The sequence below is a fragment of the Arvicanthis niloticus genome, chromosome 2, assembly GCF_011762505.2.
Source record: "Arvicanthis niloticus isolate mArvNil1 chromosome 2, mArvNil1.pat.X, whole genome shotgun sequence".
NCBI classification, from domain to species: Eukaryota; Metazoa; Chordata; class Mammalia; order Rodentia; family Muridae; genus Arvicanthis; species Arvicanthis niloticus.
This window is the reverse complement of record NC_047659.1, coordinates 26,935,177-26,962,080: the sequence shown is the minus strand read 5'-3', so window position 1 is coordinate 26,962,080 and position 26,904 is coordinate 26,935,177. Positions and strand designations below refer to the sequence as shown.

Genomic DNA, 26,904 nt, shown 5'->3' with positions numbered 1-26,904 from the left:
CTATGACACTGAATCTTCTAAAACCAGGAGTCAGACATGATCTTTCCTCCATGAGGTTATGGCTGTAGGTATATGCTCACAGCGATATAAGTTCCCTTTGGAGCACCAGTGTACTCAGATAAAGCTGCTTTTTCTAATCTCCTATGTGGCCATGCACCTCAGATCCAGTCATGGAGATGGAGATGCAGACTTCAGTTTTCATGGGTACACTGAGGGAGGCTGCTGTGGCCAGGAGAGCTGCCTTGGCCTTGCCCTGGCTTCTTCTTGGGATACAACTCCTGGAAAGAAGGTCCAGCAGAAGTCATTCTGGAGACCATGAGGTGACCCCGAGGAAAGGAGGCACCCACAGAGGACAGTCTAACAGTCTGAGTCTCTGTGGTCTCTGTGGACCCTACTATCTATTCCCAGCCCTTACACTTCCTTCCCATGAGAAACAAACTGTAATTCTATATGATCCCTGGTGACTACAGAGAAGCAGGTATTACATTTTAGCTGGATATCAAAACCACTGGCCATTCTTGGTAAAAACAGAGAGGCCCAGGTAGGCCCCACTGCACCAGTAGCCTGGCCTGTTGTTCAAGGTGCTACCTTTACCCACCTAAGCTGGTACCTTTATTACTGTTGTGTTGTACTGAACCCAGGTCCCATACATGCTAAGTGCATGCCCCACCCCTGCTCTCTACCTCCAGCCTCCACAAGAATTTGAGGACTTTTTTTTTTTTTTTTTTTGCTAAACTGCCCCAAATAACCACCTTTCAGATTTTGTCCCTGGTCCTGACAACGTGTAATCAAAAACAAAATCAGTAATACCAATTTGATTTTATTTTGGACTGGAAGCACAGTTTGGACATGAATGGGGTGGCTTACTGGCAAACTCATTTGACATACGGTGATACTCTCGGTGTGTTGCCCCGGTAAAGATTGCCTAGGCCTGCCTCCAGTTCCCACTCATCTGACCAGACCTTGGCTAATTCCTTGTTGTTTATATAAAGCTATGGAAGTACCCTTCCTGAGGCTTTCAGCTGGGCCTTAGCAACGCTGTCATTGTGCCCTGTGTGAGGGCTCTGGACCATTCACTTCATATGCTGATTCAAAAAGCACTGGATAAATCCAGGTAATCTTCAGTTGCTCTTGATCACCAAGGCGTCCCTTGATAGCCGCTCCGCTGCTCTGTCAGCTAGCCTCCCTAGTGAGGGCTCAGAGCCAGAGGTCACTTCATGACCATCCCCTCCCATCTACATACTCCAAGTGTGAGGTGTTCTGAACCTAGTTTTTGGGCCCTCTGCTGTCCACTGCCAGCCCACTGGGAGTCTCTTTCCCTAATCAGTTACTAAGGACAGGCTTAACTCTTTCTCTTCCAAAAGCATATCACCTTTCTCTTTTACTGTCAGAGCAATGTTGAACATCTGAGTTGCAGGAACTGGGGTAGACTGCTGTCTCAAAGAAAAAGTGGTCTAGCCCCACTTGAATATAAACCACACATTCTTCAAAACCTCACTTATCGAGGCTCACAATAAAGATAAAAACACAACTGTTACCTGATCTTTGTAGTCCAGAGACTTGAAGCCACCACCTACTTCTGTCTTGCTTTATAAATACAAGCTGCAAAGGGAAGTCCCACAGACCAAACCCCAGATGAAGCACTCAACCGGAGAGGTGATTAGGCCAGGCCTGTCTCAGAGTTGCACCAATCCCTGGGGACCCTTGGCTAGAGGACCCCTTTGCCTGTATGTTCTGGCAAAGCTAGGTGCAGATTTCTCTTACTTGGATCCCAGGCCTCTTCCTGAACTTATCTCTATTAGAGAATACGGCTGAAGAGGGGGGAGGGTACTGGGAGTGGGTATTTCAGAGTGGTAAGAGGGCTATGACCCCAAATAAGCCCTGAGGCTGCTGTGAAGAGAAAATACCCCAGGCTGCAGGACTCACACTGCATTTATTTCTGGTAGTGAGTAGAGTTTGAAGAGCCACCTCCTCCTCGGACTGCATGGACAGCTGTTGGAGACGACGCTGGGTAATGTCCTGGGCGGATGGGCTTGGCTATATCCCAAAGAAAGGAAAGAGAAAAACATCACTGGTGACAACCAGTCACGTGTTTATCAACATTGCACTGTTTACCTACCACTAGACCTTCCTGGAAACAGCAGGTCTGGCCTCTGAGAAATAAACTAAGGGCACCCACATAATTCAGGGAACAGAGAGAACATATATTAATTATATACTTTTTTCTTTTTAAAAACAAAAATTCTTTCTTCTTTAATAATTTATTCGTATTTTATGTACATTGGTGTCTTGCCTGCATGTAAGTCTGGCCAAGGGTGTCAGATCCCCTATAACAGGAGTTACAGACAGTTGCAAGCTGTCATGTAGTTGCTGGGAATTGAAACTGGGTCCTCTGGAAAAACAGCCAGTGCTCTTAACTGCTGAGCCATCTCTCCAGCTTCTAGTCATTTTATTTTTAAGGGTGAAAATTTTTAAATAAATAAATAAATAAATAAATAAATAAATAAATAAATAAATATTAGAAGCAAAGGACTTTGGTTTTTACCTGCAGTAAATCTAAAGTTCCCTATAGATTTCACAATAAGTCTACCTGTGATGAGCTTTCTAGAAAAAGAGGCCACAATTTTCAGTAGACTCTCAAAGGGTAAGAAACCAAATCAATTCAATATATCACTAATCTAAGGGCTCTTTAAGGTGGAAACACGAAGGTGCCTTAGCTCAGCACCTATGATGGAGCGGCTACAATCACTATTGCTGTTTGAGCAAAGTGTCCAATTCCATAGGCCTTGGGACTTGAACTTCAGGCCACCATTTAGCTTGCAACGACACTACTCAGTGTTGCCAGCCTGGCTCTTTGCAGTTACTTTTAAACCAGAGGATTTCCCTGAGGCAGACAGATGGTATTCTTCATGGTCATACATTCACATATTATACTATTTCCAAGAGTGTGCCTCTGTTTACAGCCAAAAGCTCCAGCATAGCTGGCTTCTGAGGCTTAGCACACAGTTCTGAAGAACACACTATGCTCAGGAGGATAGTGATGTCTGCATCTCAGGCTTTCCCAGGATGAACACCAGCTTGCCAGGAAGACCAAGTCCCACGGGCTCTATCCTATCCTTTCAGATGAGTGAAATCCCAAATAAGGTCAGTGTAGCTCCCATCCCTTGGCACACACATACCAATCTGAGCCGAATGTGCCCTCCTGGCCATGTTCTTGGCTCGCACAGCCTCCTTGATGCGATCCACTTCCTGCTGGTAGCGCTTCCGGTCCCTCATGGCGTTCTCCTTGGCCTCTTTCAGCGCGCTCTCCAAAGCCTTGACCCGCTCTGCAGTAGCACGGAGCCTCTTCTCCAGCTTGGGGAGTTCACAGCGCAGATCCGCATTGTCCCGGACCAGCTGCAGCAGAGAGGCAAAGAAGCCAGTTTTGAGCAAGGCTGCGCTACTTCCTGGCAGGACAAGGGTGTGGAAGAAAGGCAACCCTGATCAGCAGCCGAACCTACTAGGTTGTCTTTGATAGTCCATGTAACCCCAACTCACAGGAACAGTAATGAGGGGATGCATAAAAGTAGAAGCCATGTCCAGCCACAGGGTAGGTTTATTCTGGGACAGGACAAGCTTTCTCTTTTTGTTTGAATATGTTTGGGAAGGAAAGGGACTATGAGGAATTTATTACTATAGGATATACTCTTGAGCTGAGAAGTTCCAAGTCAGTAAATAGGCACACTCCAGAGTCCTGCACACCTTGCAGACCATGGTCTGTACTGGCATTGGGTTGAAACCCAGCTCTGCGACATATCCAAAGGCTCGCAGGAAACGGGAGGGGGCTGTTTGTTCCTTTTTCCTAAGAACCCTAGGAAATGGTAGGCCCCAATGCTAGTACTATTATCCCTGCCATCTGACTTGGTGAAAGGAGCTGAGCCACTCCGAGTCTTAGGTGTTTCATACACAGAACAAAAGAGACAGTCACTTTGAAACTGCTCCCATTAAACAGTATTGACTCTTCGCTTGAACTTTGTGGTAGCTCGTTGTCATTGTCAACACAACCCTATTTGGAATCACATACAAGGTGACATTAAGGGGCTCTCTGAGGACATTTTCCAGATGGAGAAGACCCATCATGAGTGTGGACAGAGTCATCCCAGAGGCTGGGGTCCCAGGTTAAAGAAAAAGGGAAAAGAAGAAAGCTGGATAAATACCAGTGTCTATCTTCTTGGCTTCCTGATATGCCTAAATGTGAACAACCCCCTTCCAGCATAGTCACAAGCCAATTTCCACCATGCTTTTCCTGTTTTAAAAGACTCTACCCTCAAGCCATGGCCTCAAGCCTTCCTCCCTTGGAAGGTATTTTGTCAGGTATTTGGCCAAAGAAATGAAAACAGTTATAAATACAGAAGAGTGGACCCAGAATGGGAAGGCACCACTGTAAGAAGCCTGATGGGCCTTAGGGTCAGTTTATATGAGGAACATGGAAGAGCCCTGCAGTGAACCTGAAAGTTTAAGGGGCCCTCTGGTGCCATAAGCAGAGCTTAGTGGACTATTCTTGTGGGAGTTTGGAGAATGCCAACAGAAAGGAGGACAGTGATGGCCAGGCTCATGTAGTGACCTGAGTAATCTGGGTTAGTAATGGGTAGTAATTAGTAATGGTTGTGAACCAACCTAGAGATCATTCATGTTACAACATGAATGGCAAAAAGAAAAAAAAAATATCTAGCTGTATTCTCTGTGTATTGTGTCCTCTCAAAATGTAGTCTTGCCCCATTGGACTCCAGAAACAGTGATCTGTAGTCTCTGCCCTGAAATCTTGAGCAGAGCTAAATTCAACAGTTATGGACAAATTAATTTGGAAAGAACATTTCAAGACAGTTTAAGATTCTGGCTGTGACATGGTTACTGTTATTTGTTCTTAGATTTACGGTGACAAGGAGTGGAAAGATCTAAAAACTTGAAGTCTGGCAAGGAGAGGCGCTGTGTGAGCTTATAGTGTGGACAAGATGGCTGTAACTGTTACAGAGATTAAAGCCGTTACAAACAAACTTCAGACACTGGAAATCGGACAGAAGAAAAGTTGCCTTTAGGGAAAGATCCTCACCCTACCCACAAACGTGGTTGGAAAACTTTCCTTTGAAATAGAGTACTTGAACTAAGACAGCTTCTAGGGTGTACTGATCATGTAGGGCCATGTAGGGAAGTGTGTTTTCAGGCTCAGCCTGGAAGACACACAAAGAACATTGTAGCTGGGGTCCCATGGGGCAAGGCTACATTTTGAGTAGATAGCAGAACTTTGTATCATTCACATGATACTAATTTTAAAGGCATGTAACATCCAAAAGAGAGGGGAGGTGTCACAGTAGCTTGCACCAGTGTTCCAAAGAGCCACTAAAGCCTGGCAGTTGTATTACAGGAAGATTATCTTTGTGGAACTTATGTGTGAGGTGTGCATAAAAGCTGTGACGGTAAAGAGCAAGCTGCGATAGCTGTGCAGGCACTGAGTATAACCAGCCTTAGAGAGAGAGAGAGAGCCACAGGTATCCATGGCAACAGAGCCTGAGGGGCAGGGCTACACAAGCCAACTAGAGCATAGATGATGCTATCACAAACCCAAGATGCTGGAAATGAAGCAGTAGGGTTTGGTGTTTGCCCTGCTGGGTTTCTAACTTGATTTGATCCAATCTTTTTATGCTTTCCCCTTGTGTTTTCTTTTAGAAATGTTGACTGTGTGCCACTGCATATTAGAAACACACATACCATTCTGTTGGTTGTGTTGTTCCCCATGCAGGTGCTCACAGTATTACCTTGAGTCTCAGGGCAGACAACAAACTTGGGCTTTCAAACAGTGTTGGTGTTGGTAAGGCTTAGAGGATTCCTGGAGGCTAACAAAATGCACTTTGCATCATAAGATAGCTACAAATATTTAAGGACCAGAGGTGTAATATTTCGGCTTAAAGGTGATCAGTGGGCTAGAGAGTTGGCTTAGTGTTAAGGGCACTTGTTCTTGTACAAGACAAGGTTCAATTCCCAGAACCCACATAGTGGCTCACACGGTCTATAACTCCAGTTTCAGAGAATCTGACACCTTCTTTTGGCCTCTTTGGGCACCCAGGTATGTATGTATCTGGCACACAGACATATATACAAGCAAAACACCCATACACATAAACTAGAAATAAATTAAAAAATAAAATAAACTTGACAGGGAAGTTGATGGCACACACTTAATCCTAGCACTCAGGAGGCAAGGGCAGGTGGTTCTCTGAGTTGGAAACCAACCTGGTCTGTAGATGAAGTTCCAGGACAGCAGGGCTACACCAAGAAACTCTGTCTCAAAAAAACAATAGATAGATAGAAAGATAGATAGATAGATAGATAGATAGATAGATAGATAGATAGATAGATAGAAAATTTGATCGTTTAAGGTGTTCAGTTGACAGGTAGTAGACTTATGATGCTTAATTGTCAACTTGACTGTCTAGGTATATCTTTGAGAATTTCCAGAGAGGTTCTTAACCTTCCAGAGAGGCAGAAGGAGGGAAGATCCACCCTGAATTGTGGGCATCATAATCCTAGAAGATCCAGGACTGAGGAAAATGTAACAAAAAGAGGGCCTGATGAACATCAGCATTCAACTCCATCTCTGATCTGCCCAATTGTGAGCAAATTCCTTCCCCTGTAGCTATCCTGGCAGGAGTTAAGACCTAAAGAGAGATACTTGTATCCCTTCCTTTGGTTACTAGACTATTGAGACAATGGTCCCCAAAGAATTAGAATTTCCCAAGAAATTTCACACTGGAAAAATAAAAAGGCTAAAGGCCTGGTGCTGGCCAGAGGAGGATCTTGTTTCCCAGGAAGAGATTTCACATGGTTTTTTTTTTTGCAAGACGTACCAGAGCTGAGCCAGAGACAGAGACAATAATTGTCAGTGATGGGTAGGACCATATCTTGACTAGGGCAGCTTAGTTATACATCCCTCTTACCTGTAATTTAATCCTAGACCTCATGTACAAACTCCAAAGATAAATTTGGGGTCATTGAACCTCCCTGCTTGTTCCTCTTCCCAGTGTGGTCACACTGGAGAACCATCTCTCTGCTTTCCACTGTAACAGTATTTTAATTGGTATTATCGTTGGCAGTGGCTGAACTTAGCTTGTTAGGATCAAAGGTCCAGGCTTGTACCCTAAAAACTCTAGTAATACTTCACAGTTGTTAACTAATCCTGTGTCCATGCACTCCTTGCCATGATGGATCATACTTTCAAACTATGAATTAGAACAAATCTGTTTTCCCTAAAGGTGCTTCTTGTTAGTTATTTGGTCACAAGGATGAGAAGAGTAAGTGATACAGGTCCACGAGATACTACAAAAGGAGGATGGGAGTCTGACATAATTTTATCTCTGCTTCTTTTCTTTAGATCAGACTCCTGATTTACCAACTGCTACCTAACTTGCATCATCTCCCTTCAAGGCTGAAGGCACAGAGATAAGACATTGTCCTTAATCTTTTCTCTTGAATTATCTTGGGTTTCTGAGAACAGCAGGACTGATCCATAAAAATCTTTGTGACAAGGGTCTGACATTATCCCCAAGTAAGAGGCAGAACATCCTACCCCAGCATGAGAACGGTCATGAAGGAGAGGCTCCAGTACTGCCTGCAGATCCTCATGCTTGGGACCTGCCCAGCCTAGCTTGATGGTGCTGCCAGATGTACTGAGAATTTTAGTTTCAAAAAAATAAATAAATAAACAAAAACAAACAAACAAACAAAAAAACCCCCAGCAATATTATAAGACTATGTTTTTGTTTTAATCCCAGATGTGGAATATGGGGCTCCTTCACAGCAGCTGACTGTGATTTGCCTCGAGCTCTAGCAAGGGCATGATTTTGCCAGGGGCAGGCAGTTTCTGCAAGTGTGTGATGTTTGAAATTCTGGGAACTTTTCGGAGGATATATAAATGCCTCAAGAGGCATATGGGTTGTTTGTTTTTGGGTGGATGCTGTTGGTTATAATTTGTTACACAGTCATGTGCAAATAAAAAACAACAAGAAGAAATTAGATATCCTGACGATGAAGATCAAAATTTCCAAGGAATTTGATGCCCCTAATCAGTAGGAAGCAGTCTAGATAACATCACCCCTTTCCCTCTCTCTTTTTTCTCTCCTATCTTATGTTAGGGGGTTGAAAGGGTGAAAGAAAAAAGAACCCATAAGTAGCCACAAGTCTGGCCACAGACAGTACCCAGGGTTTTGCACTTTAAACTCCCGTTACAATTGCTAGAATCCAGATGGATCAGGGAAAGGATCAAAACTCAGAAAAAGCTTTATCAAAGCAAGCTGCTGCAATTCTGACCTATTTTGCTTACGCCAGCAGCAGCTCCATGCCCGGCAGACTTAGCTTTTAATAAATATTCCTTGAATTCATGAATAAAATAATGAGTTGCAGAGCCAGACTTCAAGATGCCTGGCAGTCTTTGCTTCTGTATTTCTCATTATCAATTTGCTTGAATGATTTCACTATATTGATCTGCCATCTTCTCTCTGGGGAAAATGTCATCACCCGCCCTATGGAAACAGATCTAGCATGTCAAGAGAAGTGATATGTGGCCCAAAGAATCAGACCATTTGTACCCCATACCAAACCCTAAAGAGGGAAGAGTCACAGGCATGCTGGCATTTATGGAAAAGGGAGGCAAATGGCTTGCCGAAGTCATTGGTTTACTGGACATACTCCTCTCTGTCACTCTGGACAGATGTCAGAGCAATGATCCTAAGGGCTACCCTAGATGGCCATGGTGGGATTAGGACAACAGAGCTCAGAGGATGCTGGTTCTGGTCTCCTGTCTTACTCACTGTTCTATTGTTGTGAAGAGACACCATGGCTATTGCAACTCTTATCAAAGAAAGTGATTGACTGGGGCTTGCTTACAGTTTTAGATGCCAGTCCATTATCATTATGATGGGGAGTGTGACAACATGCAGGCAGACACGGTGCTGAAGAAGTACCTGAGAGTTCTACATCCTGATCCACAGGTAGCAGAAGAAAGCTTAGGCCTAGCATGGGATTTTGAAACCTCAAAGTCCACTCCCAGAGACACACTTCATCCAATAAGGCCACACCTATATCCAATGAGGCCATATATCTCTCTTAATCCTCCTAATCCTTTCAAACAGTGAGCCTCCCAGGCGACTAGGCATTCAAATATGTGAGACTCTGGGGGCCATTCTCATTCAAACCACCACACCACCTGTGAAATGAAGCAATGTCTCCTTAGATGTAAACTAAGGGACTTGAACCAGCGTGATCAGCACATGCACTCTGTGGAGACTTCTGTTCTACAGAGAAGCCTAAGAGATGCCATGGGAGAGCACAAGGCCAGTCAAGTTCCAAGAGTGGAATGAAAGCAAGATGGAGACACAAGGATCAGCACTTTACTCTCTCCAAGCCATAGAGAGCTCATACTCTATAAACGGATTCCATCAAAGAAAATAGTCTCAGTCTCAGTGTCTGTTTGTCTGTCTCTCTCTCTCTCTCTCTTACACAGACAGACAGACCCTCACCCACACGTGCACGTACGCGCGTGCACACACTCACACACATGGAAATATATATGGGAATATATGAGGATATATATTCTTGCCTCGTGTGTATATGCAGGCACATGTATTCTATAGCACAAGTGCAGAGGTCAGAGGATATCTTGCGAAAGTCAGTTTTCTTTCCCTACTCTGTGGGTTTCTTGGGATCAAACTCAGCTCACCAATCCCACAGCACATGATTACATAATGAGCTATCTTGTTAGCCAAAGGAAGTTTTTCATACATAAAGGAAGTTATTGAGGCTACAGGCATGGGCTTTTTCTCCCTGTTTTATTAATTCTTTTAGAACTTACACAATGTATTTTGATCACATCTACTCCTCACTCCTCACCCTAACTCCCCCGGATCTACCATCTTCTTGTCACTTAGAGATAGAATCGCACTATGGTGCCCAGACTGGTCTCAAGTGATCTTCTCACCTTAGTAGCCAGGAATACAGGTTCAGACCACTGTTCCTGCCAAGATCCAGGACATTTTGAGGACTTGCATTTTTTTTTTTCAGCACACATGTTCTTTGACCACATACAGATATCCAATATCCAATAACTGTTCTCTCTGTGTGGCCGCCAACTAGCCAGAACTGTGCCCAGGAGAGAGCAGAAGCTTGGGAAGGGTTCAGTGAGCTCACTCACCTGCTTGTGCACCTTGGTAAGCTGCTCCAGGTTGTTCTCCAGGAAGGAGATCTTCTGCTTCTGAGCGGCACTACCCCCTCCATCGTCGCTGTCCAGCTCCACACTCTGCATCCACACATGACAGTTAGTGGCATGACCCACTTCCCACTCACCCACCCAGTCATCTACCTAGTGTTCAAGATACATTAACGCTCTCGAAAAAGAAAAAATCCTCAACCTCACTAAAGGACAGTCTGAAAGTGAAAATGCAGAGCAGTTGTAAAAGCTTCCACTCAGGGGACTTCCCGATACATTTCCGTGCTTTCCGCTTAAGTGTTGTGTGGAGTTATTCTGGAATGCTGGAATAAGAACGCCTTCAGATCTGCCTTTGTATGCTGCACACACATTTCTCTCTAATGAAATGTACCTCTCTCCTGCTGATAAAGAGATTTCCCTTTTCAAAAGAAAGAGCTCACAACTTATTAAGAAGATCCACTGTGAAGATAAGCGTAAGGTTCAACTTCAGCTTAACCATCAAGATCAGATGAGAAATGACAGCCGGAGCCATGGTTGCCACTGGGAGAGTCTAACAGCTTCTGCTTGTCTCTTAAACACCCAGAGCTACGCAGCTCCTCAGTGAGCCAGGCTCAACCCCGTCACAGCATCCAGGTGCTGGGGAAATCCTTCAGATTTATCAGATCTTGAAACTGGCGGCAGCTCCACACTCTTGACAAGCAAGGTGCCACAGATAAATTAGGAAATGCATGTGAAAACACAACCTGATGTTCAAAATTAGCAAAACATGCTTGTCTGGCGTGACAGCAGAAGAAACCATCCTTCTCCAGCAGGGTAATGGTTTCTACCATCAATGCAGCCCCAACAGGAACTCTCAAACATGATTGTACATCAGGAGCCCAGGACACTTACTAAAACTAAGAGTGCGGAGCCCAGCTCCATCTCCGATTCCTCAGATCTGGGATGTATTATGTACTTAAACAAATTCCCAGGAGATGCCAATGTAGCTGCCAGAGGCCCACAGGCCAGAAGTCTAAAAGTAGGTCATCCTTAGGAAGTTGTATAAAATGAAGTCAGGGGATTCTGACTCCACCTTTTAACCTTCCTCTGGAGAGCCCCCCCCCCCCCCCCCCCCGTGGTACAAGGCTCATCTTCATTGGTTTCCTAAACTCTCATCAGGTGCCCTTCCTGCTCATCACATCTATCCTGGCCTCATCCTCCTCCCTGGTGCAGGCCCCAAGGCAATATGTGCTTTGTAGCGTGTGCTCCTCATACAGTGCATGCACCACTGCCACCCAGGCCTTGAAAATCTCTCAGTATCTTCTGGGTATATGCTCAGGAGTGGGATAGCTGCATCCTCAGGCAATGCTATATCCAATTTTCTGAGGAACCAGCAGACTGATTTCCAGAGTGGCTGTAACACCTTGCAATCTCACCAACATTGGAGGAGTGTTCCTCTTTCTCTACATCCCCGCCAGCATCTGCTATCACCTGTGTTTTCAATCTTAGCCATTCTGACTGGTGTGAGGTGGAATCTCAGGGTTGTTTTGATTTGCATTTCCCTGATGACTAAGGATGTTGAATATTTCTTTAAGGTGCTTCTCAGCCATTTGAGTTTCCTCAGTTGAGAATTCTCTGCTTAGCTCTGTACCCACAAGATGCTCCAGCATATAACAAGGACATATGCTCCACTATGTTCATAGCAGCCTTATTTATAATAGCCAGAAGCTGGAAAGAACCCAGATGTCCTTCAACAGAGGAATGGATACAGAAAATGTGGTACACAATGGAGTATTACTCAGCTATTAAAAGGATAAATTCAAGAAATTCTTAGGCAAATGGGAACTAGAAACTATCATCCTGAGTGAGGTAACCCAATCATAAAAGAACACACATGATAAGTGGATATTAGCCCAAAAGCTCGCAATACCCAAGATACAACTCACAGACCACATGAAGTTCATGAAGAAGGAAGACCAAAGTGTGGGTGCTTCAGTCCTTCTTAGAAGTAACAAAATACTCATGGGAGCAAATATGGAGACAAAGAGTGAAACAGAAACTGAAGAAGGGGCCATCTGGAGACTGCTCCACCTGGGTATCCATCCCATGTGCAGTCACCAAAGGTAGATGCTGATGTGGATGCCAGGAAGTGCATGCTGACAGGAGCCTGATATAGCTGTCTCCTCAGAGGTTTACCAGAGCCTGACATATACAGAGGCAGATGCTCACAGCTAACCATTGAACTGATCATGGCGTTCCCAATGAAAGAGTTAGAGAGAAGACTGAAGGAGCTGAAAGGGTTTGTGGCAACAATACCAACCAACCACAGCTCCCAGGGTCTAAACCACTAGCCTGGGAGCACATAGGGAGGGACCCATGACTCCAGCTGTATATGAAGGGGAGAATGGCCTTGTTGGGCATAGGTGGGAGAGGAGGTCCTTGGTCCAGTGAAGGCTGAATGCCCCAGTGTGGGGGAATTTGACAGTGGGGAGTTGGGAGGAGGCGTGGGTGGGGGCATATCCTCATAGAAGCAGGAGGGGGGATGAAATAGGGGGTTTCTGGGTTGGGGGGCAAAATGGGGAAAGGGGATAACATCTGAAATGTAAATAAAATATCAAAAAAGAAAAATAAAAGATGGAGGCAGGTCAGCTTTGGAAATCTGATAAAAGCGCAATAAAGTAAAGCACCACAGGCCAGATCTAGGCTGCAAGATGAAGACCGCATGCTTTTAAATTTTTTTCTTTTTATTGTTTCATCAATTTGAGAATTGGGAACTTTAATATGTAGGGCCAGGGCCTTTCAATTGTGGTGATCATGGTCAGATTCCTTTCAACTGTAGCATATAGTATGGCCTCAGTGGTTAGTGGTCATGGTCTAATTACTTTCAATTGTATAGTATGGTGTCATGGTCTGTTGAAGATTCAAATAGTAAAGACGGTGAGCTCTCCTAATAAACTATAATAATTCTCAAAAAAAAAAAAAAAAAGAAAGAAAGAAAGAAAGAAAGAAAGAAAAGAAAAGAAAAAAGAAAAAGAAAATCTCCCAGGAGCCATGCTGTCAGAGGTGCTTGCCAACTGCACACTGTTTCCTGTTGGGCATGCACTGCACTGTTAAGCAACCCACTTTACCTATCCCTTGTAGACTCTATGCTCGGCTGGCTGAATCTTATCTCCCTGGGCTCCACCTTCTCTTCCCTCCTCCCCTGAAGACACCAGCCATCAGATATGGCCTCTTTCCACTGTTGTGGAGTTCCCTCCAAATGCTTGCAGCTCAACTCTCTCTGAACTCTGGGAAAAATCAATGCATTCTCTTACCGAGCAGGATATCCATTTGTGCTGTTAATTCTGTCCCTCTCAGATCTGCTTCTGGCAATCATCCCCTTTTCACTGTATCTGACCTTTTCTCCTTTGCTCCTTCAAACACACCCACGTGTACGAGTATACACACACATGCACTCAGACTCGGACACGTATATGCCGTTACTAAACATTCGTGTGCTTTTCTTAATCCCTTCCTTTCGTCTTCCCATGCCTCGTCTGTGTTCACTCTTCTCAATTAAGTTTCTGAGCTGACCTATTGAGTCAGCAATATGGAGACCCCTAAGGTGACATGATTTTGAGACTTATGCCCAGCCCTTTTCAGTCCCACAATCACACCCAAGCCTAGATCCGCACTTGCAATGCAGGGATGCTAGAACCTACTGTCGTGGCCTGGGAAACAAGTACAAACTCTATTCTAACACACCCCGCACACTGCAAAGACAAATGTGACGCTCTGGCCATCTCTCTTCTGCACACTATGAGACCACGCAGTCTTTTGACAAGAATGTTCTAGACTTTTCTGGCCCAGAACAGTGATTTTCACACAGTGGGGCCAGACAAATATATGTCATTTTAAATAAAGGCCAGCCAGGGATAGCATTATAACTTCCTTCTGCTAAGAAGGAAAAAATCAGACGGTAAAATATTCCTAAGTAATTTCAGCCTGAAGCACATTCTTTTAATAAGGTTTTTCTGGCATGAGGCAATTAATTTTTAAACATAACCAGCCTTAATTTGAGCAAGTGATATTTCAGCCGAAGATGATGCCTCATGGCTCCAACTTTTCTCCTCAACTTGTTCAGAAATGACAGGACTCACCTTTTTTACCCGGGTGGTCAAATCCTGGACGAAGAGTTTGCGCAGGTTATGAAGGGTCTGGAGTTCTCTAGACTGGAAGAGATTTTTCACGAGCAGTCAGTGGGTGATGGACTGAACTGGTGCTGCATTTGCTCTAGATGTCATTAGCTCTCCCCCCCCCACCCCCCCACCGGCGACACTGGAGCTGCCATTGATGCTGTTGCTACCGTGGTACCATCTGTGCCTTGCCCACTCTTCAACTCACACGGCTTTCAGGAGCACATGGTGCAGGAGCCTGGGAACTCTGACTACTGGCTGTAAAGCAGAACACAGCCAGCTCCTCTCCTCTCCTCTCAATGGAGCCAAAAGTTCCTAAGTTACCTGCTAGAATAAGGTCTCCCTTTGGTTTGGTTTTGATTACCTCCTATATAAATATTACATCTCATGCCAACATGCTAAACCCAAAGGTAACCATGGTTCATCTGGCTGCCATTTCCCATGATTCTTTACCCAACCACTGCCCCAGTCCACAAGTATGTTTGCCTCACATCAGTAGCTCAGGAGTGAGCAGTTCTCAGACTCTCCACCTGGTGGCGCTGGGCAAGTCACCTGAACGTCCTGTCTCATTTTTTGAGACAAAGATTTGACTTGCTGGCATCAAGACCAAACAGGAAGATCTAGAAATCTCTTAGGATGATTTCTGGCCTCAGTAAATGGTCAGTGTGATGGTTAATATGAGTTCACATCCCAAAAGCCGGCAACTGCAATTTCCGCCTTCATTTTGGATTATTTTCTATGAATGAACACTGAAGACTATGAGGGAGGAGACAAGAGCCTGAACCAGGAGAGCTTTATTAACAAAATCAGAAGATCTAAACATTTCCTTCTATGCAAGTCTTTGTCTCCATACATACCTATACACATATATGTAAATATGTATAATATTTATATATACATTTTAGTTGGTATGTTATTTTCTGTAGCTCTGATTGGTCTGAAATTCATGTCTATGTGCATACATAAATTCAGATGCTAGAAGGTTTGAGAAGAGAGCATTGGATCATCTGGAGCTGAAATTATAGGTGGTTATGAGCTGCCTTGTGTGGGGTGCAGGGAACTGAACTCGGATCTTCTACCAAAGTAGTAAGTGCTCTTAATTACAGAGCCATCTTTCCAACCTTGTGATAGGTTTTTTACACAAGCTATTAGTTTTATGTAAATTATTTCCTTATAAGTGAAGAGGAGACAGAGAATCTTCAATGTTTTCATCTGTGTAAATTGATGTGATGTCAGGGGATGAAATCTACACAGGCTTAGGTTAAAAAGGTTAAAACAGGAACCAGAGTTAAAGAAACACTAAGTTCCTTGGAATAAGGTTCTCTGTTAATTTAAGACTTTATTACTAGGTCCAATTCTGTGCTGAAATAAGAAGCATCTGAAGTCAATTTCACCTTGGACGGGGTAAATTGGTTTTTGCAGGAAGCCAAGCAGGTCTGGTATTATGATTAATGTGTACACAGTCCCATCCATGAGTGAGGCACCTTACAGCATAGAAACAGTGCTCACCAGTATCCAGACTGCCCTACACCCCAGCCGAGAGAGTTCAGTCTCAACATCCCTTAATGTTCACAAATGCTCTGCATGCTGCCCCTCCACCTCAGATCTCTTATTTCCGCCTACCCTGTGATCACAGTTGATATTTTCTGATGAAAAGCATTGCCACACAAAAGGGAGACAAGAAGGCCTGACACCCTGCCCAAGAGCCAGGCCTTTCCTTGGAACATAAGTACAATACAAGAGTCCTGAGCTGCCTCTTTTCTCTATTTTAACCATTTGGCAGGGACAGTCAAAGGCATTTAAGGTGGTTTAGGCTGCTGTCCTTAGGCAGCTGTCACTTGGGTCTCTGCAGCAATGGTCTTTCCTCCACCACATTCATAATTATTTCTACATCCTCCAGCCTTCCTCAAGAAGCTACTGACTTCCATTCAAGACCTCAAGGGTTAACTTCCTGTCATGGTGGACAGTGGGGCTAGCACCTGAGAGGCAGTTTGTGTAGCGTGAGGTGGCATCAGGAGGAAGTGGTCGGTGTCCAAAGAACAGCATAGATGGCCAGTCTGTAGTGTGGTTCTCAGAGTCCAATCTGTGGGCAGCAGCCTCCCCTGCCCCACAATACTCAGGTGGCAGGGAAGGCTGGCACAGGAGACCTTGAGAACAAAATGGACAGCCAAGGACAGCAAGAGCCTGTCTCTGAAGAAAATCTGCAGCTTAGCGTGGGAGGAGTCCAAGGCTGAGGGCAAACAGTCAAGTCTAAAACAGCACACGCTGTAGGAATCTAGTCCTGGATTTAAGGGAGGGGGCATGAGGGTGGTGAGGGAGAGAGGAAGAGGAGCCACCACGTCAGTGGGTCTGTCCTTGTGTGTGGGATGGATGGACATGTTCGTAAGTGGGAGAGCGGGGGGGGGGGGTGCAGCCTGTGAAAGCGAGCGTGTGTGGGCACAGCCAGATCACTAAGGAAATGAGCTGTGGGAGGGAAACAGGGAGTAACTGAGTAGATGACGGAGGCTACTGAGGAAACGTGCCATTTAATACACATTTGAGAGCCTAAGACAGCAAGGGGACCGGCTACTGGTTCTTTATTCATCATGCTCACAGGGATAGGAACAAGGAAGGGTAGGCGTGTGAGAGTAAGTCCGGATGTGAGTGGGGAAAGACAGGGGGTGTGGTGGAGGTATGAGAGAGAGTGTGTGTGAGCATATATGGTGTGTGTGTGAGACCGTGTATGAAAGTGTGTATGAGAAAGATTATATGTGCAAGACAGAGTGTGTGTGAGTGTATGTGAGAAAGAAAGTGTGAGAGAGATCATATGTGTGTGAGAAAGTGTGTGTGAGAGAGATTATATGTGTGAGAGAGTGTGTGTAAAAGAGATTGTGCGTATGTGAGAGAAAATGTATGTGAGATTATGTGTGTGAGAAAGCGTATGTGAGGTTGTGTGTGAGAGAAAGTGTGAGAAAGAGTGTGTGGGACAGAAAGTGTGTATGAGAAAGTATGTGTGAGAAAGTGTATGTGAAGAGGGAGAGTGTGTATATGTGTGATAAAAAGAGCCCTGTGTGTATATGTGTTTGTGTGAGAGAGTGTATGTGAGAGATTGTGTGTGGGGGGAGCTGGGGGCCATGAGAGTGCTGTGTATGCGTGTGAGCTGTGGCTGGGACTGAATGTGCACATCTGAGTTACTGAGCATCTGTGCACATTGGTCTGTAAGTGTCAGGAAAGGTATGAGAAGAGGCAAGTGTGAGTTTGATGGACGCAACAACTTGTGTATAGTGAGCAGAAGGTTTTTGAATTTAAAAAATCACTAGTGAGATGCAGCTGTATGTGCGTGTATAGGAATACATATGAACATCATATGGACAATCAGGGCATGTGGTCAAGCCCAGAAGACATCACAAAAGTGTGTGTGTGTCATCTGCTGACTAGTCATATGTGCAAACGCACATGCAAGCTTTGTGTGAGGACAGCAGAGACATGGAAGGTTAACAAGGGTGCACGGTGTAGGGGTGTACATGGGGCACAAGCAGAACATCTGGAATTATCACACAGCCAGGATGGCAGGAATCTAGTAAACTTTCAGTGTTCAATATTTTCCTGCACTTCTGTAAGAACCTTCAGTTATGCACTGCATTGCTCTACTGAACTATGTAGACGAGGTGACTCCATGGCTTTGTGTCTGTTTTCCCTATAGACATCACCTTGAAAGGTCTAACTTCTTGTCAGCACAGGCATCTGATCCCTGTCCCAAAGGCTTGTGTTCTCGTTTCTCTGAGGAGCACTTTGTACTGACCTAGGAGCCAGCATGCAGCCTCAGCTCCAGATGGAAGTAGCCATCTGCCTATAGTCTGACTCTCCAGGTTGGTGCAGATGGGCTCTGTCCCACATAGACTCCCATGACACATGAGTGAGATCAGAAGGCACCGCTGAATTTAAACGTGTACAAGCCTACACACAGCTTCACTGTGTTACGCTGTTAGGATGGTTTGTGATAAGCCGCCACATCTGTGACAAGTGACCCAGCTGCTACCCTGCACAGCCGCTGAAACCAAACCTGCCAAGGGAAGCCAACGGCTGGAGTCATAGCACAGAGAAACCAATGGCAATGTCAAATACTGAACCCGTTCAGAGGCAAGCGGGATCTCCTGCTCTTCTTTCTGACCCACCTCCAAGGCACCTGCTCCGGCACTGTCCTGCGTGCCTGCCTTCTATCCCCCTTCACACAAGTGCGCACTGATGTCCCTGTTACTGCCACAAGTTACTGCTCCTGCATCCCCTCTGTTCAGTTCTTCCTCAAGTATTTCAGGATTACCACACTAATAACCAAGTATCCAGTGGATTCATTCTGTTAAGAAGTAATTCTACAAATCCCAGTCTGCCACCGTATGCTTCGTGTCTAAAGGTACGTGCAGATAAAATCTTAGAATAGACAATTCAGCAGATCACAAATAAATCAGGCCTCTGAGAGTGAGCTGAGTTGGGAAGTGACTCACCACAGTCTCCTCCAGTCCCTTGAGATCCTCCCTGGCTTGCTCCCTTTTGTCATTGAGCAATCTGAGAGACAGAAAGGAATCATGAGCTACCAAGAGAACACTGGAGCTAGAGCAGATGCAGTTTGCACCTAAGGCTAGGCTAAGCAAAGAACAACCCAAGCCACTGCTGCTTTCAACAGCGGGACCTAGTGGGAATCTCCGGGGCTCCACTAGGGCTGGTCCTCAAATCCTCCCAAGGATGAGAAGTCAGGGAAGGTTTAAGGCACTCACAGGAGCTTCTCCAGTTTCACTTCTCTCTCCTGGTCCTCTATTTTCAGCTTGTTATAATCAGAGCTGAGCCTCTCCTGTTCCAGTTGCAGTTTCTGATTCAGACTGAAATTGAGAGGAAAAAGCAATATATTCCAGGTCAGCTTGAACTTTTGAGTCACCCTCCTAAAGCCCTGGTTCTTTTCCAGCCCCATTAGTTCTGTGCAATAAAGGCAACAATTCGGGAGGATTCTGAGGGATCAGAGAACAACCTCGCAGCGTCTTCTCTGCCCGAGTGAAAACTGATTTCTGGGGAGCAGCTCGGAAGCATGAAATGAAACAAAGGCTTTGCGGGTATATTTATAGTTTGTTTGTGTGCAAGGGCTTCTGTGGAGATATAATGACATTGGGGAAAGAAGAATGCTTGAAAATAGAGAGGGAGAGACAGAGAGAGAAAGAGAGATAGAGGGAGGGAGGGAGGGAGGGAGGGAGGGAGGGAGGGAGGGAGAGGGAGGGAGGGAGGGAGGGAGGGAGGGAGAGGGAGGGAGAGGGAGGGAGGGAGGGAGGGAGGGAGAGGGAGGGAGGGAGGGAGGGAGGGAGGGGGAGGGAGGGAGGGAGAGAGAGGGAGGGAGGGAGGGACAGAGAGGGAGGGAGGGAGGGAGGGGGAGGGAGGGAGGGAGATAGAGAGAGGGAGGGAGGGAGGGACAGAGAGGGAGAGAGAGAGAGAGAGAGAGAGAGAGAGAGAGAGAGAGAGAGAGAGCGAGAGAGCCCTAATATACACTTTCTGCTGCTGTACACACCCAGAGAACAGCTGTATACTCACTAACTATTTGTCGGTTTGAACACCACAATTCACAAATGTCGGAAGCTGTCTTCCATGGACAGCAGCAGCCATGGGGGAAGCCCTTGGTCTGGTTGAATGTTCAGACTGGCTTTATGAAGACCACCACTAAGGTTTTGTGGAGACAGAAAGTCAGCATCTGGTTGTGCTAGTCAAATTTAATGTCAATTTGCCACAAGCTGAAGTCATTTTGGAAGAGGGGCTCTCAATTGATAAACTGCTCCCATACATCTGCCTGTAGACAAGACTGTAGTAATTATTATTATTAATGAATGATAGGATAGGAACTGGCTCTCAGAAGAGGTGCCACCCCTGGGCTGGTGGTCCTGAGTGCTGTAAGAAAGCAGGCTGAGCAAGCCAGGAGGAGCAAGCCAATAAGCAGCACCCCTCCATGGCCTCTGCCTTAAGTTCCTGCCCTCACTTCCCTGGATGATGAACTGTATACTGTTTAAGTTGAAAGAAATCCTTTCCTCCCCAAGCTGCTTTGGGTCATGGTGTTTTCTCACAGCAATAGACATTCTCAGACAGGAGGGTCTATTCCACCTCTGATCCATGCCAGTGCTCATAAAACCATCCGAGAGCCTGAGACCACAAGACTGTGTGAAGGAAGCCAGAAGCACCAAGAGCCCAAGTCTTGAAAGCTCCCACAGGGAACTCATGCACTGATGCTCTCTCTCTGTCTCCCTTTCTTTCCTTTCTTCTCTTTCGGCAGAATGTCTTGAGGGAGGTTAATTATCATTGTGTCCAGGAGAAGGGGTGGCACAGAAGGGGTGAGGACAGGGCGTGCTGAGGCCTATTCTTCTGCAGGCTGCACAGAGCCAGCACACCAGCTAGACTCCTGCTTCCCTCCTCCTCTCCTTCAAGATGCAAATGCCTTTGCAAGCAGCTCACATACTCTGAAAAGATTTGGATCAGTAGCCTGGAGAATTAAACGCTTAGCCCCAGTCTGATTCCTATTTAGCCGTGTGACCTTAAGTAAATAATTCAACCTTGCTTCCTATATCTAATTCTTCATCTATAGAAAGTAGCGGTGGTGATGGCGGGAGCGGGGTGGTGGGGGTGCTGGAGGGGGTCTTGCCCTAGTCAGGGGGAGGGACAGTAGGTGAAATTCTATTTCAGTTGATATGTTTTCTTTGTAAATAGTATGCCTTTTGGGGGGAGCATTTAAAAGGCTGTTCTGCAAAGGGGTTCACCAAGAAGATCTACTATGTAAAAAGCATAAAGAACCCCAGAATAAGATCCTCCCAGAAGGGAGCTTTGCAGCTGGGGGACGTGTGCTACAGAAAAGGAAAGGGTGCTGTGGAGCAGGGGGCTCCCCACGGACTCTGAGAAGGCAGGATGTGGTCACAAGGTAGCAACCAGAGTTAAGCTGCAACAATGTCATTCTGATAGCAGCGGGAAGGTATATTGGCATCTACTGTGCACAGACTCGTACTGGCACAGGTCTTTGAGATGTGTGCACAGGTGACCAGGTGGCTACAGGTGCATAATCTGTTGGGCTAAAGAGGCAGCAAAGCCAAACAGCTTCTCTGGAGTGTTTATTAATTCCTGGGGGAGGAATAGTCGTGTGTGTGTGTGTGTGTGTGTGTGTGTGGTGTGTGTTTATACTTTCATTTAGTCTTTCTGGTTCCTGGGCATGTATCTTCCAAGATGAGTCACCCCTGAACTGGCTGGGGTCATGTGAAGGCCTGCATGCCACCTCCTATACCACAGCAGCAGGGGAGCTGAGCTCCAGGTGGGAGAACAGACCTCAGAGGCAGCATCACCACCTGGGCAGAACACAGAGTCCAAGCACAGAGAGACAAGGGACCCTGGCTAAAAGCCATATCCTTTAAGTCTTTTTCCCAAGGCCTGCCCATGCCCGCCCATGTACCGTAAGCCCCCCTCCCCTCCCCCAGCCAACTCACTCCCTAATCTCATCTATGATTCTCTGCTTCTCCTCAATCTCATCACGAAGTCTGGACAGCTGCTTCTGGTGCGCTTCCCGGTGACTCTCCATCTGCTGCTCCAGAGCCTTCTGCAAGCCAGGCCAGGAGAAATGTGGTATCAAGAAATGTGGCATTCTGCCCACTCAGTGACAAGCCCTGGATCCCTAGCTACCTCCCTCAGATGTTAAATCCCCAAATTAAGGGTGTTTCCGGCTTGGTGCCCAAGTTCCTGGCCTTGCTTCGTTTGCATAGCACAGCCCATAGATCTGTCACAAAACTGAGGGGGCCCCAGAGGCAAAGCAGCCCAACCAGCACAGGAAGTTCACTTTTGCTCTTCTACCTCTCATTGGAGACCCGTGGTTTTCCAAGCCAGGCCTGTCAGAACACAGTTTTCTTACTACCTGGGTGACTCCAGACAAGTCACTTAACCCCTTCAGGGACAGGGAACACAAAGACATCAGTGCAACACAGGTGTATGCAGGGACGTTTCTGGTTTCCTGCACAATCCCATCAGCATCTTGTGACTACATCAGGCCCCATGAGATCAGCTCGGAAGGCCCAGCCATGGTTCCTCTCCTCTCTGTCTCACTGACAGGCACAGGTCTGGGGACAGATCATTCCAGATGTGTACGCGCACTCACCTTCACTTCCTCAGCATCCTGCAGCCTCGTCAGGTGCTCCTTTTCCTTATCTTGGAAACTGACTTCGTGCATTTTTTCTGTTTCAAACAGGTAAAAAGCAACCGGAGTTTGAACTAGCAGGATTCATACCCCGAAGCAAAAACTTAGAAAACAAAACCATGAAGACACAGTGAAAACACCAGGAAGCTTGTATCTGAGCAGCACCAGTGCCCGCATGGAGGAGGGGGAGCCTGGCAAACACCCGACATCTCGGTCTGACCTGTCCTGTCCTGTCCTGTGGCCTGTGTTGGTATTTGGGAGCCACAGGGATTGCATCCCTGCTGGAGAGCATCCAGGGATAGGAAGGGGCTACCTGGAAGCAGGCGGCTCCAGAACTGCTTCCTAGCTGGTCTCTGGGAGCAAGCCCTGAGGGTGCAGCAATCATGCCTTGCAGATTATAAAAGCCCCTGTGAGTGTGAGGTGACATCTGGATTCATGTCACCGGGAGAATTCCACAAGGAGATAATTTACCTCCCAGGAGTAGCTGTTGATTTTCTAAGAATCTGGAGCAGGAAAACAAACTAAAGAGGAAAACAAGGGAAACAGAAATAAACTCTAACACTTTATGGGTTCACCAGGGGAGGCCTGGGTGGGCAGGGCTGTGGCCAGCACATAGGGCTCCCTGAGCATGCGTGCAAGGGCCATGAGCCCCACAGCTGGAGGGTGGGGGTGGGGAGCAAATGTCGTTTGGGCAGTGACATCTGGTCCATCATTTCTCTAGTCCATTTCACTTTATTTTGGGCTTTTCTCTGTTTGTATTTCCGTTCAACGGCCCCATTGCGGCGAACATGCAAGATGGGAAAATGCTTTTCTTTGTCCAGTATGAGGTGCTTCACCCTCAACAGCCATTCCTTACCACAGAAAGCAAATGCTACAAAGCTATGGCAGGGCTCTTTCTTCTTAACTGGCCTTTAAACCTGACGCAGCATGTATTTATCTAGTAAATAGCTTTATATGAAAGTAAAAGAAATGAAACAATAACATCATCAATCCTACTACACGTCAGAGTGTTTTTATTTTAAATATTAATTTCTAAGAATACAAGGATCCATTTATCTTTAGTGACTGCAGTAAAGGTTTTATCCAAACACAGCATCATAACCATGGCCACACAGCCGCACGTTCTGTCTCCGACATGAAGACCGATATTCTAGTAAAGTCTATCGAACTTTTAGATATTTTTGGGTGGTTTCCTTTTCTCCTCTTCTCTGCATTCTTGTTTATGCTTTTCTGATCTAAAGCTCTGTGATAAGGGACTGAGAAAATAGCTCAGTATTTAAGAGCACTTGATATTCTTGCAGAGGACAGAGTTCTGGTCTCAACATTCACACCAGGTGGTTCACAAATGCCAATAATTCCACCTACAGGGCAATGAACACCCTCTTCTAGCCTCCTCGGGCATCTACACACACACACACACACACACACACACACACACACACACACACACACACTCTTTTAAAATATAAAATAAAATGCTGCAATTAAATGGCCTGAATAACTGTTATGGTAATTCACACTGTTCTACAAAGAATTGATCTTTACGGCAGCCTTCGCTATGTGTAGCTGGCCTTACTCTGCACACTGCAATGCTTAAACCCTGTTCTGGTTTTTGCATTTCTGGTGGCCACCTTTAAGTTTTGCTTCTGTTTACTCAGATTTATTAAGTGTTAGCTGTGTGCCAGGCACCACACAGCTAAGGGAAGAACTTGTCCAAAAGCCTAACACCTAGTCCAAGTTCAGAATCCCAGGGAAGGGCACGACCCATCGGGTCTGCCAGAAGACAGAATTTGCACTTCAGAATCAGCCCTGGGATCTAGCAGGGCGACCAGTCTAGAGAAGACTGCAGTGAGACCCCTCAGTTATATTGATTTAGCCACAATCACTAACTAGGTTGCTCCAAGGGAATCATAACAGAAATGAGCCGCACAAGAGACACATCTGACAAGCCTGAGGGACAAGCTTTGCAGAACAAGAGGCCAACTGGGTTGGAAGGAGAGGATGCTGGCCCAGTCAGCTAGGCGGACAGAGGGAGGCTGGGGAGCAGAAGATACACGGTGGGGTAACATGGGTTTCTTTCAGATCTGCTGCAGTTCCCAGAAATGCTATAGCTGAACAAAACTGAACATCAGAACTCAGCCAGCTAGAGACTGGCTTAGGCCAAGTGTCTGACACCTGCAAAGGAGTCAATATTTACCTTGGGCCCGGAGCTTGGCCAACTCCTCGCTGAGGGAGTCCTGGGACTCTTCCAGCTGCCGCCTCTTCTGTTCCATGTTCTGCATGTAGTCTGTCAGAGATTTGATCTTGGCTTCATGCTTTGGGTAAGAAAACAGATCAGAAGGAAAGGTGAGTACCTAGTATCTGGTTTCCCAGGTCATCTGGAGCTAATAGAAAAAAACAAGTTAGAGACCTCACCATGGGATGGCTCATATTTTGTCCTTTGCCTGGGACTCAAAATTGAGGCCCAAGGGAATTCTCTGTTTCTTCCATGTGCTCTGCAGCTTGTTTCCAGATGCTGCAGGGCCATGTCCTTGTGCTCTCCCACTTCATGTGGAGACCAAAGTCTGCCCTGTTTTCCTTCCTCGTGGTAAACGCTGAGTGGCTAAGGGTAGATGGGTATTAGAGCACCTGCCTAGCATGAGCAACGGCCTGGATTCAAATGAAGCACCATAAGGAGGGAGAGGGGGGATGGGAAACATCCAGAACTGAAGGCCTCATCCTTTGCACATGTACCTATAGGTTCAAACATCAAATCTGCTCTTCTTCTGTCCCTCAGAAACAGTTCACCAGCTTTGGTACCTTCCATACATGCACACAATGCCCTGGCTGGCTCCTTACCAGGTTCTGCCATTTCTTCACAGCCCCTGGCTTCCACTTAACATCACTGTTTTTTGCTCATGAGAGATACTTAATAAACACCAATGGAATGAGTCAATAAACGGTTGAGAGCTCAGGGGCTGAGCAGGCATGATGGTGACTTTTAGACAGATGGAATATGCAGATTGTTTCCCCCCTAGATCTGGGGACTCATGTTTGGGCAGGACGACCCAGCAGAATGAATTCCAATGATATAACTCTTCAGGAACTCAGTTGGAAGAGATATAAAAACAGCTTTGGGGTAGAGGGAGACAATATGAACAAAGAAGAAAGGATTTCAGTGAGGAATATTCTTAGATTCTTTAAACTACACCAGAAAAGGAAGAGTCAAGGTTTCTGATAGAGTAAAGGCTGAGTCGATGGCTTTCTGTGAGTACTGCGGCAGATTGGGGTACTGTACTGGCTGCTAGCCTGGTTCTCATGTACCAGTCAGTGTCACTCCAAAGCCCAGGACCTCACACTTGAGAGTGAGTGCTGCTTTCCCCTACCCCCTTGCAGGCTGTACCATCTCCTCCTCACTCATCCACACAGGGCACAGCTAACCTGATCCGACTAGTCATGTCAGTGTACAGTGTGCAGGTGGGATTTGGGCATGGAGCTCCTATGTCCAGATGGACAGAGAAAGGGCAGGGCTGTCAGCCATGAATGCTCTGCCTGTGTCTGACTTCAGCCCCCAACTCTTGGGAGTGGGAATACCATAATACCCATAAGCTCATGCAAATAGTCTCAAAAATGACCTAGAAAGTAGAGTTAGGCTGTACTTTTCTCTAATGTTTACCTTTCTCTCTCAATTTTTATAAATTATAAACATATCTTGCTACAGATTTTTAAAAAAAGTTCTTGCTGCTAATGACAATATAGTTATAAAAGAAACACACTGTCTTACAAAATAAGATATATATTCTACAAAGTTATAAAACAGCATAGATTAAACTCTGTTTTTCGTTTTTAAAAACGTTTTAAATTAATTTTTATTCATGATTACACTGTAGCTGTCTTCAGACACACCAGAAGAGGGCACTAGATCTCATTACAGATGGTTGTGAGCCACCATGTGGTTGCTGAGAGTTGAACTCAGAACTTCTGAATCTCCAGACCTCTCTTTTAACTTATTATATATAATTATACTTCCCAAATACCCAAGTTTTATAAATTTTTGTAAATGTTATACAATATTCTTCCACATAACTTCATTTGTCTATCAACAGGTATTTGGATAATATATTTTACAATAATGTCAAATAATAGTGCACCCAATAGTTTCCACATAAACTTTTAATATTTTAATCGGAAAATTATAATGCCATATGACATTTAAAAAAATTTCATCTCCATTACCAATGAAAAATAGTATATATAAAATTACTGGACCAAATGACACTTGTGGGTTAGGAAGATGCACAAAGAGTAGCCTTCTGCACAAACATAACAGCCTGCATCTGAGTCCCCAGAAGCCATATAAA

The 26,904-nt window shown here is 45.6% G+C and overlaps 1 protein-coding gene across 1 annotated transcript in view; it reads right to left on the bottom strand.

The window, feature by feature from the left end:
- Positions 1-26,904, bottom strand: part of Kif5c (kinesin family member 5C) — a 157,050-nt gene that overhangs the window by 15,739 nt on the left and 114,407 nt on the right. Inside the window, exons 17-25 of the mRNA XM_034494594.1 lie at positions 24,762-24,879; positions 22,526-22,602; positions 21,864-21,973; positions 19,140-19,241; positions 18,870-18,930; positions 14,353-14,424; positions 10,220-10,324; positions 3,180-3,396; positions 1,927-2,037 (exon numbers count right to left, since the gene is read on the bottom strand). Coding sequence (XP_034350485.1) covers positions 1,934-2,037; positions 3,180-3,396; positions 10,220-10,324; positions 14,353-14,424; positions 18,870-18,930; positions 19,140-19,241; positions 21,864-21,973; positions 22,526-22,602; positions 24,762-24,879 — 966 coding nt within the window. The 3' untranslated portion in view covers positions 1,927-1,933. The remainder of the gene's footprint in view (positions 1-1,926; positions 2,038-3,179; positions 3,397-10,219; positions 10,325-14,352; positions 14,425-18,869; positions 18,931-19,139; positions 19,242-21,863; positions 21,974-22,525; positions 22,603-24,761; positions 24,880-26,904) is intronic.